General features: G+C 30.6%; 1 protein-coding gene across 1 annotated transcript in view; it reads left to right on the top strand.

Annotated features, from left to right (window-relative positions):
• Positions 1-251: 251 nt before the first annotated feature.
• The window catches only part of LOC148954296 (RING-type E3 ubiquitin-protein ligase PPIL2), an 87,044-nt gene continuing 71,317 nt past the window's right edge, over positions 252-15,978 (top strand). Inside the window, exon 1 of the mRNA XM_089087010.1 lies at positions 252-401. Within this exon, the coding sequence (XP_088943136.1) occupies positions 370-401 (32 nt within the window). The 5' untranslated portion in view covers positions 252-369. The remainder of the gene's footprint in view (positions 402-15,978) is intronic.

The following is a 15,978-nucleotide window of genomic DNA, read 5'->3' as shown; positions in this document are numbered from 1 at the left end:
TTGAATACTAGTTGATTATCTTTAACTTCCGTCACTGAGAAGAGTTAGCACATAGTCACCTAATAATGTTGGGAGTTTGTTTCTCGATTTTACAATTTTTGACAGAAAGGACACATAAAAAAGGCTTAATTTGACTTCATCTGGGAATAATTCGTGACAGCCTGACAATTGCTTTACCGACAAATAAGCATACTTTCAACGTTCGGACCTTATCCGACGTTTGACGGGTCGTTCGGACCTCGTCCTCTGATTTCGCGCGACTGAAGAAAACTATTGATACCTAGAAAAGAAACTAGGCTACAGCTGGCATTTTAAAATAAATATAATCTGTATAGTCAATTTACACAGTTTATCTGTTTCTAAACAAAAATGGGAAAGAAGCAGCATCAAAAGGACAAACTGTGAGTATCATAGGTTGCAATTTTGGGTATGAACTTGCTACTCAAAAATATTAGTTGACCATTAAGAGCCTAGGCTACTCATTGCTTTTTCTACTTCAAATACCACTTTAAGTCTTTAAAGTCACACCCTTTTGGGTTCCTAGTGTAGTTGTGTTCGTCTCTTCAGAAGGAAACACTATAAAATTCTGACAACAACCTTTAAAAATTCTAAAATACTTACTTTTCCATTCTTAAAAGCATTTTACTTTGATCCCCAATGATCAGATTTACACCCTTACTTAACCCCCCCCCCCCTAATGGTCAAATATATGATCTTAATTATAAACTCTTCATGAATTTTACATTATTGAAATACTCTTACCTTCAAATATATTTAATGCTTAACAAGCAACGTCAATGAAGTACAGTAATAGAAAAATTCATTTGGGCCAGCCTAGAGTATGTAGGCTTGGCTGATTTGGGCTAAATGGTGTGGGGGGGGGGGGTAATCAAAGTGGAATACTTTTAGGAAAGATATTGGTATGTAGGATAGGGTAGTTTAGAATTTTTAAAGTCATTTCAAAATTTTACAGTTTCCTTCTAAGGGGGCCCATTACTACATTAGTAGCCTACCCATTTTGATCATTTTTAGCAAAATAGAATTGAGGTAAAAACCCAGTAAAAGGCTAGAATTAGAGCTATTGAGAAGGAATCATGTTAAGAAAATGGTTCTTACTTCACAATATGTAGCAAAATTTTTGTTAAAAGATTTTGAATGTGTATCCACTTTTATTTGATCCCTAATATCCTCCCTGTAATTTATAAATATATAGCCCAAATTTTGTATTTCTCATGCCTTTTGCCATGCATTACTCTCATTTTAACCTATGTACCCCCTGAATTGGATCAATGCTGAAAAAATCAAGAAACAGAAAACACAAGGGAAATATATATTTTGGGCTATATATTTTTACATTAGGGGGGGGGGGGCTGGGGGTAAAGTAAAATAGTGGATGCTGTTCAAAGATCACTTTTGTCTTTTTAAAATAATTTAATAAATTACTTAATTGAAATTGAAGTTTCTTCCTTCATGTTGACTCAAAAGAGAACATGGAAAAAAGAAATATAAAACAACAGTCTTAAACTAAAGTACAATTGCTTGTTCTTTAAATAACTTATAAATCACTTACATGAAATTGAAGTTTTTTGTCAATGTTTTCTTAAATGAGAACCTGAAAAAGAGAAATATCAAATATTGTTTTTAAACTTAAGCATAAAAGTTGTTTTTTTAAACAATTTGTAAATTACTTACTTGAAATTGAAGTTTCTTCCTCCATGTTGACTCAAAAAAGAAAATGAAAAATAGAAATATCAAATATTAGTCCCAAGCTACAGCACATTTTTTTTCAAATAATTTGTAAATTACTTACCATACTTGAAATTGAAGCTTCTTCCTCCATGTTCACTCAAAAGAAAACCTGAAAAATATAAACATAAGATATTAGTGATAAGCTAAAGCAATTTTTTTTTCTAAGCTAAAGCACAACTTTTTCTTAAATAATTTGTAAATTATTTTTTTTGAAATTGAAGTCTTTTATCCTTGTTGACTTAAAATGAGAATCTGAAAAACAGAAATATCAAATATTATCTTTAAACTAAAACACAATTATATTTTTCATATTATTTAGAAATTACTTACTGGAAATTTAAGCTTTTCCCCCAATGTTGGCTCAGCATAGAGGATGAATAAGAAAAATATCAAATAATAGTCTTAAACTAAAGCACATTTTTTTGTTTTCAAATAATTTGGAAACAATTGACTTGAAACTGAAGCTTCTTCCTCCATGTTGACTCAAAAGAAAACTTGAAAAAAGAAATCATCAATTATTTATCATAATCTACAGCACAATTGTTTTTTTCTTTAAATAATTTATAAATTACTTACTTGAAATTTATGTTTTTTTCCTCCATGTTGACTAAAAAAAAAAAAAAATTTGGAACAAGAGTATTAAATATTAATCATAAGCTAAAGCACAATTGTTTTATGTTTCAAATAATTTATAAATCACTTACTTGCAATTGGAGTTTTTTCCTCCATGTTGACTGAAAAGAAACATCAAATATTAGTCTTAAAGTAAAGGACAATAGTTTTTTTCAAATAATTTATAAATTACTTGCTGGAAATTGAAGTTTCTTTGTCCATATCAACTCAAAGAGAACATGAAAGAATGAACTATCAAATACAAGTCATAAGCTAGAACACAAGTTTTTTTTATAATTTATACTTATGATTTAGTCTTTTTTTTATATATTATTTATACTTTTTTTATAATTTATATTTTACTTATGATATTTGAATTCAGCTTCTTTCTCCATGTTGAGTCAAAAGAGAACATGAAAAAGAGAAGTATCAAATATTAGTTCTAAGTTAAAGCACAATTGTTTTTTTTTTCTTTAAATACTTTATAAATTATTTTCTTGAAACTGAAGTTGACTCAAAAAGGAAATTTCATATTTGTAAGCTTAAGCAGAATTGTTTTTTTCTTTAAAGAATTTTTAAGTTAATTACTTGACATTTAAGTATTTTCTCCATATGGACTCAAAAGAAGACCTGAAAATGAGAATCATCAGATATTAGTCCTATGCTTAAGCACAGTTTTTGTTTTCAAACAATTTTTGTCTTACTTATGTGAAACTGAAGTTTTCATAATCCAGTTTCACTCGAAAGGGAACCTGAAAAATAAAAATATCAAATATTAGTCATATGCTTAAGCACATTTTTTTTTCAGTTAATTTATAACCTACTTATGTGAAACTGAAGTTTTTTTCTTCCATGTTGCCTCAAAAGGGAACCTGAAAAAGACAAATATCAAATAATAATCATATGTGTAAACACCAAATAATTTATCACTTATTTGTGTGAAACTGAAGTGTTTTTTCTTCTATGCAAAAAACTAGTATATCAAATATTGTTCATATGCTTAAGTAAAATGTTTTCTTAAATATTTTATAACCTACTTGCTTTAAATTTAATTTTTTTCTTCCCATGTTGACTCAAAAGGGAACCTGAAAAACACATGACAAATATTTGTCATATGCTAAACCAGAGGTTTCTTTTTAAAATAATTTAAAAGTTACTTACATGACACTGAAGTTTTTCCTTCCTTGTTGACTCAAAAGGGAACCTGAAAAAGACAAATATTAAATATTAGTCCTATGCTTAAGGACATTTTTTTTCAAATAATTGAGATAATTTTGGAGACCACACTGGTTTTCCAGCACAATAAATAAAAGTTCAAATAGGGATAAAATCCTTTTAATAGACAGTGTTAGACAAACAGTGATAGAAATTCACAAAAAATACCCCATATTTTTTGTTTTAGTTTAGTTTTCGTTTTAGTATGATGGTCACTGCATGTGTGACCAAAATATCTGGTATTGTTTGTGAATTTCTATCACTGTTTGTGAAACACTGTCTATTGAAAGGATTTCATCCCTATTTGAACTTTTATTTATTATATTTTTTTTGTTTTAGTTTAGTTTTACTACTGATGATGGTCACTGCATAAGTATCTGGTATTTTTTTGTGAATTTCTATCACTGTTTGTGAAACACTGTCTATTAAAAGGATTTTACCCCTGTTTGAACTTTTATTTATTCAAATAATTTATAACTTCCTTACTTGACCCCGAAGCTTTTTTCTGCCATGTTGACTCAAAAGGGAACCTGAAAGAGATAAAGCTTAAACATTAGTCATATGCTTAAGAAAAATTGTTTTCAAATAATTTATACCTTAGTTACATGATCCTGGAGCTTTTTTCTTCTGTGTTGACTTAAAAAGGAACCTGAAAGAGATAAATATTAGACATTATTCATATGATAAAGCACAGTTTTTTTTTTAAATAATTTTTAACCTACTTACATGAAAGTGAAGTTTTTTTCTTCCATCTCAACTCAAAGAGGAACCTGAAAAAGACAAGTATTGAATATTAGTCAAATATTTAAGGACGATTTTTGAAATAGTATCAAATATTTGTCATATGATAAAGCAAAGTTTTTTTTTAATTATGGCTCACTTACATGGAATTTATGTTTTTTTCTTCCATGTTGACTCAAAAGGGAACCTGAAAAAGGCAAGTATAAAATATTAGTCATATGCTTAAGCACAATAAAAAAAAAAAAAAAAAAAATTATAACCTACTTACGTGAAACTGAAGTTTTTTCTTCCATGTTGACTCAAAAGGGAACCTGAAAAAAAACAACAAATTTATATATTAGTTATATGCTAAAGCAAAGTTTTTTTTTTCAAGTAGCATATGACTTATTTGAAATTGATGTTTTTTTCTTCTTTGTTGACTCTAAAGGCAACCTGAAAAAGACAAATATCACATATTAGTCAAATGCTAAAGTAAAGTTTTTTTTAAAATAATTTATAACTTACTTATGTGAAACTGAAATTTTTTTCCTTCCATATTGACTCAAAAGGAAACCTGACAAAAACAAATATCATAAATTGGTCATATGCTAAAGAATTTTTTTTTAAACAATTTATTACTTACTTCCACACAGAAATAAAGCTTTTTCCATGTTGAATCAAAAAAAGAACCTGAAAAAGACAAATATCAGACAATGTATGTGCTTAAGCACACTTTTAAAATAATTTATCACTTACTTAGGTGAAACTGAATTTTTTTTTTTTTTAATTGACTCAAAAGGGAACCTGAAAAAGACAAATATTAAAGATTTTTTATATGCTTAAAAATTTTTTTTTCAAATAATTCATCACTTACTAATGTGAAACTGAAGTTTTTCTTGCATGTTGATTCAAAATGAAACCTGAAAAACAAAAGTATCAAATATTAGTTATATGATTACTTACACAATTTTTTTTTAAATGACTTATAAACTACTTACATGAAATTGAAGTTTTTTTTTGTTGTCTGTTGACTTAAAAGGGATCCTGAAAAAGACATATCAAATATTAATCATATGCTAAAGCAGTTTTTTAAATAATTTATAACTTACTTATGTTGACTCAAAATGGAATTTGAAAAAGACAAATGTCTGACATTAGTCATATGCTTAAGTACAGTTATATTTTTTCAAATAACTTATAATTTATTTACATGAAACTGAAGATTTTTCTTCGCTGTTGACTCAAAAAGGAACCTAAAAAAGACAAATATCAAATATTATCCAAATTTAAAGCAAAGATTTTTTTTAAATAATTTACAACTTACTTGTGTGAAACTAAAGTTCTTTTCTTCTATGTTGACTCAAAAGTGAACCTGAAAAAGACAAATATCAACCATTAGTCATATGATAAAGTAATCTTTTTTAAAATAATTTATAACTTACCTATATGAAAGTGAAGTTTTTTCTTCCATGTTGACTCAAAAGGGAACCTGAAAGAAGACAAATATCACACATTAGTCATATGATAAAGCACATTTTTTTTTTTTTTTTTAACTTATGTGAAAGTGAATTTTTTTTCTTCCATGTTGACTCAAAGGGGAACCTGAAAAAGACAAGCATCAAATATTAGTCAAATGCTTACAATTTTAAAAAAATAATTTATAACTTTCTTACATGATCCTGAAGTTTTTTTCTTTGATGTTGACTCAAAAGGGGATTTGAAAAAGACAAATATTAAATATTAGGCATATGCTTAAGAATAATTTTTTTAAAAATAATTTATAACTTACTTGTATGATCCTGAAGCTTTTTTTTCATGTTGACTCACAAGCAAACCTAAAAAAGACAAGTATTAAACATTAGTGTCATATGCTTAAGAACAATTTAAAAAAAAAAATTTTAACTTAATAATTTTAAGCCTTTGCTTAAAATTAAACCTTAAATAATTTTTAAGTCCTTGCCTTCTGTGTTGACTCTAACAGGAACCTGAAAAAGACAAACATCAAATATTAATCATATGCTTAAGAACATTTTTTTAAAATAATTTATAACTTACTTATATGATCATGAAGTTTTTTTCTTTGATTAATTAAAAAAAAAATTCCACAAATTAAGTTTTTAAAAAAAGTAAAGAATGCCATTAAACAAAAAATGAACAAAAATAGAATCAAATAATCTACCAAGCATACAACTACCACAAATCAGTATCAATAAATAAATGAAACCAAAAACAAAAAGTAATTAAAATAAATAACAGAGTCAAACTCAAAACAAACAGAAATTAATATGAGTAGGGTTCTAAACCCCTATGCTTTCTAAAAGCCAGAATATAATTTGTACTTTACTGAAAAAAAAAATCGAATGAATTTACGAAAAAAAAATGTGCATTGACAATTTAATGTACATATGCTGATATTTATTCCTTAAAATCGAGATTAATTTTTGATTTCTTAAAGTCATAAAAATGAAAACATTTAAAAGAATTTCTTCTTTTGACTCTGTTATTTATTTTAATTTCTGTTTGTTTTTGGTTTCATTTATTTATTGATAGTGATTTGTGGTAGTTGTTTGCTTGGTAGATTATTTGAATCTATTGTTGTTCATTTTTGGTTTAATGGAGTTTTTTACTTTTTTTTGAAAAACTTGTTTTGTGGAAAAGTTTTTTTTAATTAATTTCTGTTCGTTTTATCTTGACATAGTCTTTTCCAGGGGATAAGATTGAGCCTCTTCTAAACTTAAACAATCATCCCTTCCATAAAAACATTAAATACCCCCTGGGCATAACTTAAAACCCTTGCTCCGAATCTCTGGCCTTTTATAAAGCCTTGTTATATGATATTCAGACTATTTTGAATAGAATGGCTAACTCGAAATTTCTATTAGGTACATTTCGGGACAATACGACGTGTGTGTGTGTATGGCGGGGGTAGCTACCCTCTGAACGCTTTGGCTCTTAAAAAGAGCACTAGAGCGTCTGAAAACCAATCCAATGAGCCCCCTCTGAAGTTTATATGACCATGCTTTCTATAAAAAAAAACTTATATGCCCCTAGGCAATAACTTACAACCCTTGACCTGAGAGCTGTGGGTAGTAGATTATCCTGAAAGACATAATTTCCAGACCTTTCAAATACATTGAGCAAAACGGTTATCTCAAAATTTTGATTGCAAGTGTTGGGGAAATGATAGGCTGGGGGGTCATTTGCCCTCTGATCACTTTCAACTAATAAAAAAGGCACGTCCTCTCAATCTCTAATCAAATGAGTCCTCTTTGAAGCTTATACAACACAACTTTCAATAAAGACTTTATATGCCCCAAGGGCATAACTTATGACCCTTTTCCTGAGGGCTATGGGGGTAGGGTTGTCATCCTCAAAGAAATAATTTCCAGACCTTTCAACTACGTTCAACAAAATGGCCATATAAAAATTTTGATTGGAAATGTTTGGGGAAATGATGGGTGTGGGGGGGGGCATTCTCCGTCTGATTAATTTCGACTATGAAAAAGGGCAATAGCCTACTCAATTTCCAATCGAATGAGCCCTTTTTGACGTTTTTATGACAACGCTTTCTATAAAAACTTTATATGCCCCTAGGACATATATTACAAACTTAGGGCTATTGGGGGGTTGTCATACTCAAAGACATAATTTCCAGACCCTTCAACTATGTTTAATAAAGTAGCTATCTCAAAATGTTGATCAGAAGTGTTTGGGGAAATGATGGGCATGGAGAGGGGCATTTGGCCTCTGATCGTTTTTGAATTTTTATAAATAGGGGGGCTAGCCCTCTCAATTCCCAATTGAATGAGCCCCTTTTGAAGTTTCTACACCAACAATTTGTACAAAAACCTTATATGCCCCCAGGGTATAAGTTAAAACCTTTGCCCAGGGGGCTTTAGGGGATTTCCTCGTTAAAGACATGATTTCCAGACCTTTCAAGTACCTTGAACAAAATGGCTATCTCAAAATTTTGATTGAATATGTTATGGGAAACAGTGGGCATGAGAGGGGGTTAGTTGCCCTCCTATCACTTTTCGACTATTAAAAAGGGCACCAACCCTTTGAATTTCCAATCAAATGAGCCCTTTTTGAAGTTTCTACAACAACACTTTCTATAAAAAATCTTATATGCCCCCAGGGCATAACTTACAACCCTTGTCCTGAGGGTTGGCGGAGGGGGTTGTCATCCTCCAAGACCAAATTTCCAGAACTTTAAACTACATTGAACAAAGTGGCTATCTCAAAATTTTGATTGGATGTGTTCGGGGGAATGGTGGGTGTGAGAGGGGAGTTAGTTGCCCTTCAATCACTTTTGACTATTAAAAAGGGCACTATCCCTTTCCATTTCCAATCAAATGAGCCCTTTTGAAGTTTCTACAACAATGCTTCCTGTAAAAACCTTATATGCCCCCGGGGTATAACTTACAACCCTTACCCTGAGGGTTTTGGGGGGGGGGGTTATCCTCAAAGACCTAATTTCCAGAAATTTCAACTACGTTGGGAAAAATGGTCATCTCTAAATTTTGATTGGATATGTTTGGGGAAATGGTGGGCATGAGATGGGGGTTAGTTGCACTCCAATCACTTTTTACTATTAAAAATGACACTAGTCCTTGCAATTTCCAATGAAATGAGCCCCTTTTGAAGTTTTTATGACAACCCTTTCTGTAAAAACCTAATATGCCCCTAATATGATGTATTAAAAACCTAATATGATGCATTTCGGGAATGGTGGATGTGAGAGGAGGGCTAGTTGCCCTCTAATCACTTTTGACTATTAAAAAGGGCAATAGCCCTTTCAATTTCTAACTGGATGAGCCCCTTTTGAAGTTTCTAAAACAACTCTATCTATAAAAACCTTATATGCCCCCAGGGCATAACTTAGAACCCTTGCCCTGAGGGTTGTGGGGAGGTTGTCATCCTCTCGAAATTTTGATTGGATGTGTTTGGGGAAATAGTGGGCGTGAGAGGTGGGTTAGTTGCCCTCCAATCACTTTTGACTATTCAAAAGGGAACTAGCCCTTTCAATTTCCAATCGAATGAGCCCTTTTTGAAGTTTCTACAACAACACCTTCTATGAAAACCTTATATGCCCCCAGGATGTAACCCTTGCCCTGAGGGTTGTTGGTAGGTTGTCATCCCCAAAGGTCTAATTTCCAGAACTTCAAACTACGTCGAACAAAATGGCTATCTCAGAATTTTGATTGGATGTGTTTAGGGAAATGATGGGCGTGATAGGAGGGGCTAGTTGCTCTCCAATAACTTTCGACGGCACTAGAAGGGCAGAAGGGCACTAGCCATTTCAATTTGCAATCAAATGAGCCCTTTTTGAAGTTTCTACAGCAACACTTTTTAAAATAAAAACCTTGTATGCCCTCAGGGCATAGCTTACAATCATTGCCCTGAGGGCTCTGAGGGGGCTATCATCTTCAAAGATCTGCTTTCCAGAACTTTCAAGTTCGTTGAATAAAATTGCTGTCTCAAAAATTTTGATGCCTGTGTTTGGGAAAATGGTCAGCGTGAGAGTGGGGTTAGTTGCCCTCCAATCACTTTCAACTATTAAAAAGAACACAAGCCGAATGAGCCCTTTTTTAAGTTTTTACAACAACGCTTTGTATAAAAACCTTATATACCCCACAGGGCATAACTTAGAACCCTTGCTCTGATGGCTGTGTGGGAGGTTGTCATCCTCAAAGACCCAATTTCTAGAAATTTCAACTATGTTGAACAAAATTTCTATGTCAAAATTTTTATTGGATGTGTTTGGGGAAATGGTGGGAGTTAGAGGGGGTTTAATTCCCCTCCAATCACTTTTGACTATTAAAAAGGGCACTAGCCCTTTGAATTTCCAATAAAATGAGTCCTTTTTGAAGTTTCTACGACAGAGCTTTCTGTAAAAACCGTAGATGCCCCCAGGGCATAACTTACAACACTTGCCCTGAGGGCTTTGGGGGATTGTCCTCTTCAAAGACATCATTTCTAGATCTTTCAACTATGTTGATCAAAATGGCTATGCCAAAATTTGTATTGGATGGGTTTGGGGAAATGGTGGGCATGGAAGGGGTGTTAGTTGACTTCCAATCACTTTCGGCTATTAAAAAGGACATATGCCCTTCCAATTTCCAATCGAATGAGCCCTTTTCGAAGTTTCTACAACAACTCCTTTGATACGAAGTGCCCTGGTCAAAAAAAAAAAAAAATCGTACCAAAATTGTTCTTTACTTAAGCAGCGCTATTGCGCTGCCTATGATGCAAATAATTTATAACTTACTTACATGATCCTGCAGCTTATTTCTTCCATGTTGACTCAAAAGGGAACCTGAAAGAGAAAAATATTAAATATTAGTTATACCCTTAAGAACAATTATTTTCAAATAATTTATAACTTACTTACATGATCCTGAAGTATTTTTCTTCTGTGTTGACTCAAAAGGGAACCTGAAAAAGACAAATATTGAATATTAGTCATATGCTTAAAACAATTTTGTTAAATAATTTTTAACTTACTTACATGATTCTGAAGCTTCTTCCTTCTGTGTTGTCTCTAACGGGAAACTGAAAAACACAAATACCAAATATTAATTGTATGCTTGAGAACAATGTATTTTAATAATTTATAACTTAATGATCTTGAAGCTTTTTTCATTTTATGTTGACTCAAATAAAACCTGAAAAAGACAAATATTAAATATTAGTTAAGAACAATTCCTTAAGAACAATTTTTTTTTCAAATTTTCCTGAAGCTTTTTTCTTTCGTGTTGACTCTAAAAGGAATTTCAAATAGTTTATAACTTACATGATCCTGAAGCTTTTTTCTTCCGTGATGACTCAAAGAGGAACCTGAAAGAGACGAATATCAAACATTAGTTTTATGCTTAAAAACAATTTTTTTTTAAATAATTTATAACTTACTTACAGGATCCTGATGCTTACTTCTTCAATGTTGACTCAAAAGGGATCCTAAAAAAAGACAAATGTTAAATATTAGTCATATGCTTGAGAATAATTTTTTTAAAGTAATATATAACTTACTTACATGATTGTTAAGCTTGTTTCTTCTATGTTGACTCAAAGGGAATCCTAAAAAAGACAAATATTAAATATAAGTCATAATCTTAAGAATAATTTTTTAACATAATTGTTAACTTACTTACATGGTCCTCAAGTTTTTTTTCTTCTGTGTTGACTCAAAAGGGAACCTGAAAATTACAAATATTTAATATTAGTCATATGCTTAAGAAATTTTTTTTAAAATAATTTATAACGTACTTACATGATCCTGAAGCCTTTTTCTTTGATGTTGACTCTAAAGGGAACCTGAAAAAGACAAATATCAAATATTAATCATATGCTTAAGAATTTTTTGTTTTCAAGTAATTTATAACTTATTTACATGATCCTGAAGCTTTTTCTTCCGTGTTGACTATAAAGGGAACCTGATAAAGGCAAATATTACATATTTTATAATATTTTTCAAATAATTTAGAACTTACCTACGTGAAGCTGAAGTTTGTTTCTTCTATGTCGATTCAAAGAGGAACTTGAAAAAAAAACAACATCAGATATTAATTATATGCTTGAGCAATTTTTTTTTCTAATAGTTTATAGCTTACGTGAAGCTTATGTTTTTTTCTTCTATGTTGGCTCAAAAGGGAACCTGTTTAAGAACAGTTTTTTTTAATAACTTATGATTTACTTGCGTGATACTTACGTGATACGCTTTTTTCTTCCGTGTTGACTCTAATGGGAACCTTGAAATGACAAGTATCAAATATAAGTCATATATAGTTACTGATTTAAAACTGAAATTATATAAAAAAACAAGTTTTTTTCAACTGAAAGTAAGGAGCAATATTAAAACTTAAATCGAACAGAAATTGTTACGTATATGAGGGGGGGGGGGAGGTTCCTCTTCCTCAACACCCTGCTCTTCACGCTAAAGTTTTTCGGCATTTTTTTAAGAATTCCGCTTTGTTCTAATCAAACGACCCTTGTGTTTCAGGAGTCGTTTTTAAAGAATTTGGGCAAATTTTAAACTTTAGCGTAAAGAGCAAGGTTTTCAAGTAATTTATACGTAATAATTTCTGTTCGTTCTAAGTTTTAATATTGCTCCTTACTTTCAGTTAAAAAAACTTTTTTTTTATATAATTTGTGATCGTTCTTCTGAATAACGCCAAGACATATGGCTCCACCTCGACGGAAAAATCCTCCTCTCCATGGACATTTCCTCTTGACAATTCAATTCCAGTGAAAATTTAACCCTGGACAATTACCCTTAACATCTCCATACGTAAAATTGAGTCAGTAAAGAGAAAGCAAGACACTTAACGAAACTTCGTATAAGAACTCTGGCAAATTCATCTAGTATAGAATTTCCCCTGAAAAGTTTACGCCCCTGGAAAACTCTCCCCGTGCAAAGTCCCCCCAGTAAAAAATTTGTCCTTCCCTCCCCACCCAAAAAATGTGTGCATACTACCCAAAATATTAATAGTAAACAAATATTATGCATAAAAGATTGGATAATTTTATAACTTAGACTTTTCCCCAGGGGCTGTGGGGGTCATGTTATCTCCAAAGACATAGTTATTGGGCCCTTCAACTATGCTGAACAAATAGCTATCTGAAATTTTCGATTAGACGATTTTGGGAAAAAGTGGCGTGTGAGGGGGCCTAGTTGTCCTCCAAATTTTTGGTCACTTAAAAAGGGCACTAGAACTTTTAGTTTCCGTTAGATTGATTCCTCTCTTGATTTTCTAGGCCCATTGGGTCGATACGATCACCCCTGGGGAAAACAAACAAAAAGGACAAAACTGACAAATAAACATGCATCTGTGATCTTTCTTCTGGCAAAAAGTACAAAATTCCACATTTTTGCAGATAGGAGCTTGAATCCTTTACAGTAGGGTTCTCTGATACGTTGAATATGATGGTATGATTTTCATTAAGATTATATGAATTTTAGGGGGTCTTTCCCCCTTTTTTCGCACATCAGGCAAATTTTCTCAGGCCCGTAACCTTTGATGGATATTACGAAACTTAATAAAACTTATATATTTGAAATCAGCATAAAAATCCAATTATTTTGATATATCTATTGGTATCCAAATTTCGTTTTATAGAGTTTCGGTTAGGCTACGATTGAGCCAGTCAAAATTGAATCTTAAAAAATGAAATATTAAATATTAGACATTTTTGGAAAAAAACCTCTTTCTCAAATAATTTATAAGTTATTCACTCGAAACTGCATTCTGCACATTTCGACTAAAAAGAGAGCCTCTTAATTCAATTTATTTAGTATTAATCAAATAATTCCAGGATTTTGTCCTACGAAAAGCAAAATTAGCCAATACCATGCGAGTAATTAACTAAAACTACTTTTCTTGTTCTAAGCAATATTTTTTTTTGTATTTAGCATTTAACCTTTGAATATTTAACTCTTTAGCAAGGGTTTTGTATGTTATACTTTTAGCTTCTATCTTTTGTATGTCTACTTCTATACTGTACTGTTCATGAAGAGTACCTTATTCTTCATGAACAACAAAAAAAATTGAAGTGACGTGCAAATTACTACCGTATATAACCTTTCTTTTCTGTATAATAATATTAAATGTTAGTCGTATGCTCAATAACAATTGTTTTCAAATACTTTATAACTTACTTACGGTACATGATCCTCAAGCTCTTTTATTCTGTGTTAACTCAAAAAGGAACCTAAAAGAGACAAACTTTAAATATTAGTCACATGCTCAAGATTTTCTTTTTTTTAATTATTTATAACTTATTTACATGATCCTGAAACTTTTATTCTTCTGTCTTGACTCAAAAAGGAACCTGAAAGAGACAAACATTAAATATTAGTCACATGCTTAAGAACAATTTTTCAAATACTTTATAATTTACTTACACAATCCTGAAGCTTTTTTCTTCTGTGTTGACTCAAAAAGGAACCTGAAAGAGACAAACTTTAGTCATATGCTTAAGAATAACTGTTTTCAAATAATTTATAACTCAATTACCTTATCCTGAAGCTTTTTTCTTCTGTGTTGACTCAAAAGGGAACGTGAAAGAGACAAATATTAAATATTAGTCATATGCTTAAGAACAATTGTTTTCAAATAATTTATAACTTACTTACATGATCCTTGAGCTTTTTTCTTCCATTTTGACTCAAAAGGGAACGTGAAAGAGACAAATATTAAATATTAGTCATATGCTTAAGAACAATTGTTTTCAAATAATTTATAACTTACTTACATGATCCTTGAGCTTTTTTCTTCCGTGTTGACTCAAAAGGGAGCTTGAAAGAGAAAAATATTAAATATTAGTCATATGCTTAAGAACAATTGTTTTCAAATAATTTGTATCTTACTTACATGATCCTGAAGCTTTTTTCTTCCGTGTTGACTAAAGAGGGAACCTGAAAGAGAAAAAAATTAAAATATTTTTAAAAATTTCAATAGAAAAACATTTATAACTTACTAATAACTTACTAACAATAATTTATAACTTACTTACATGATCCTGAAGCTTTTCTTTTCGATGTTGACTCAAAAGGAAACCTGAAAAAGACAAATACTAAATATTAGTCATATGCTTGAGAATATATTTTTTTTTTTAATAATGTATAACTTACTTATATGATCCTGAAGCTTTTTTCTTCTATGTTGAATCTAAAGGGAACCTGATAAAGACAAGTATAAAATATTAGTTATGTGCTTAAGAACAATTTTTAAAATAATTTCTAACTTACTAACATGATTCTGAAGCTTTTTTCTTCTGTGTCGTTTCTAACGGGAAACTGAAAAAGACAAATATCAAATATTAATCGTATGCTTAAGAATAATTTTTGTAAAATAATTTATAACTTACTTACATGATTCTTAAGCTTTTTATCATTCGATGTCGACTCAAAAGGAAACCTAAAATTGACAAATATTAAATATTAGTCATATGCTTAAGAACAATTTTTTTCAAATAATTTATAACTTACTTATATGATCCTGAAGCTTTTTTGTTCCGGGTTGACTCCGAAGGGAACCTGAATGAGACAAATATTAAATATTAGTCGTATCCTTAAGAAAAATTGTTTTAAAATAATTTATAACTTACTTACATAATTTTGAAGCTTTTCTCTTTCATGTTGACTCAAAAGGGAACCTGAAAAGGACAAGTATAAAATATGAGTTACATGCTTAAGAACAAGTTTTTAAAATAATTTTTGACTTACTAACATGATCCTGAATCTTTTTCCTTCTGTGTTGTCTCTAATGGGAAGCTGAAAAAGACAAATATCAAATATTAATCGTATGCTTAAGAATAATTTTCGTAAAATAATTTATAACTTACAAACAGTATCCTTAAGCTTTTTTTCATTCGATGTTGACTCCAAAGGAAACCTGAAATTGACAAATATTAAATATTAGTCATATGCTTATAATTTTTTTTTCAAAAAATTTATAACTTGCTTACATGATCCTGAAGCTTTTTTCTTCCTTGTTGACTCAAAAGGGAACCTGAAAGAGACGAATATTAAATATTAGTCATATGATTAAGAACATTTTTTAAATAATCTACAGCTTACTTACAGGATCCTGAACCTTTTTTCTTCCGTGTTGACTCAAAAGGCAACCTGAAAAAGACAAATATTAAATATTAGTCATATGCTTAAGGACAATATTTGTG

This window comes from Artemia sp. Qi Xiang Cuo, chromosome 3, assembly GCF_049724085.1.
Source record: "Artemia sp. Qi Xiang Cuo chromosome 3, ASM4972408v1, whole genome shotgun sequence".
Lineage (NCBI taxonomy): Eukaryota > Metazoa > Arthropoda > Branchiopoda > Anostraca > Artemiidae > Artemia > Artemia sp. Qi Xiang Cuo.
The sequence above is the reverse complement of the archived record's forward strand: the minus strand, read 5'-3'. Positions and strand labels throughout refer to the sequence as shown.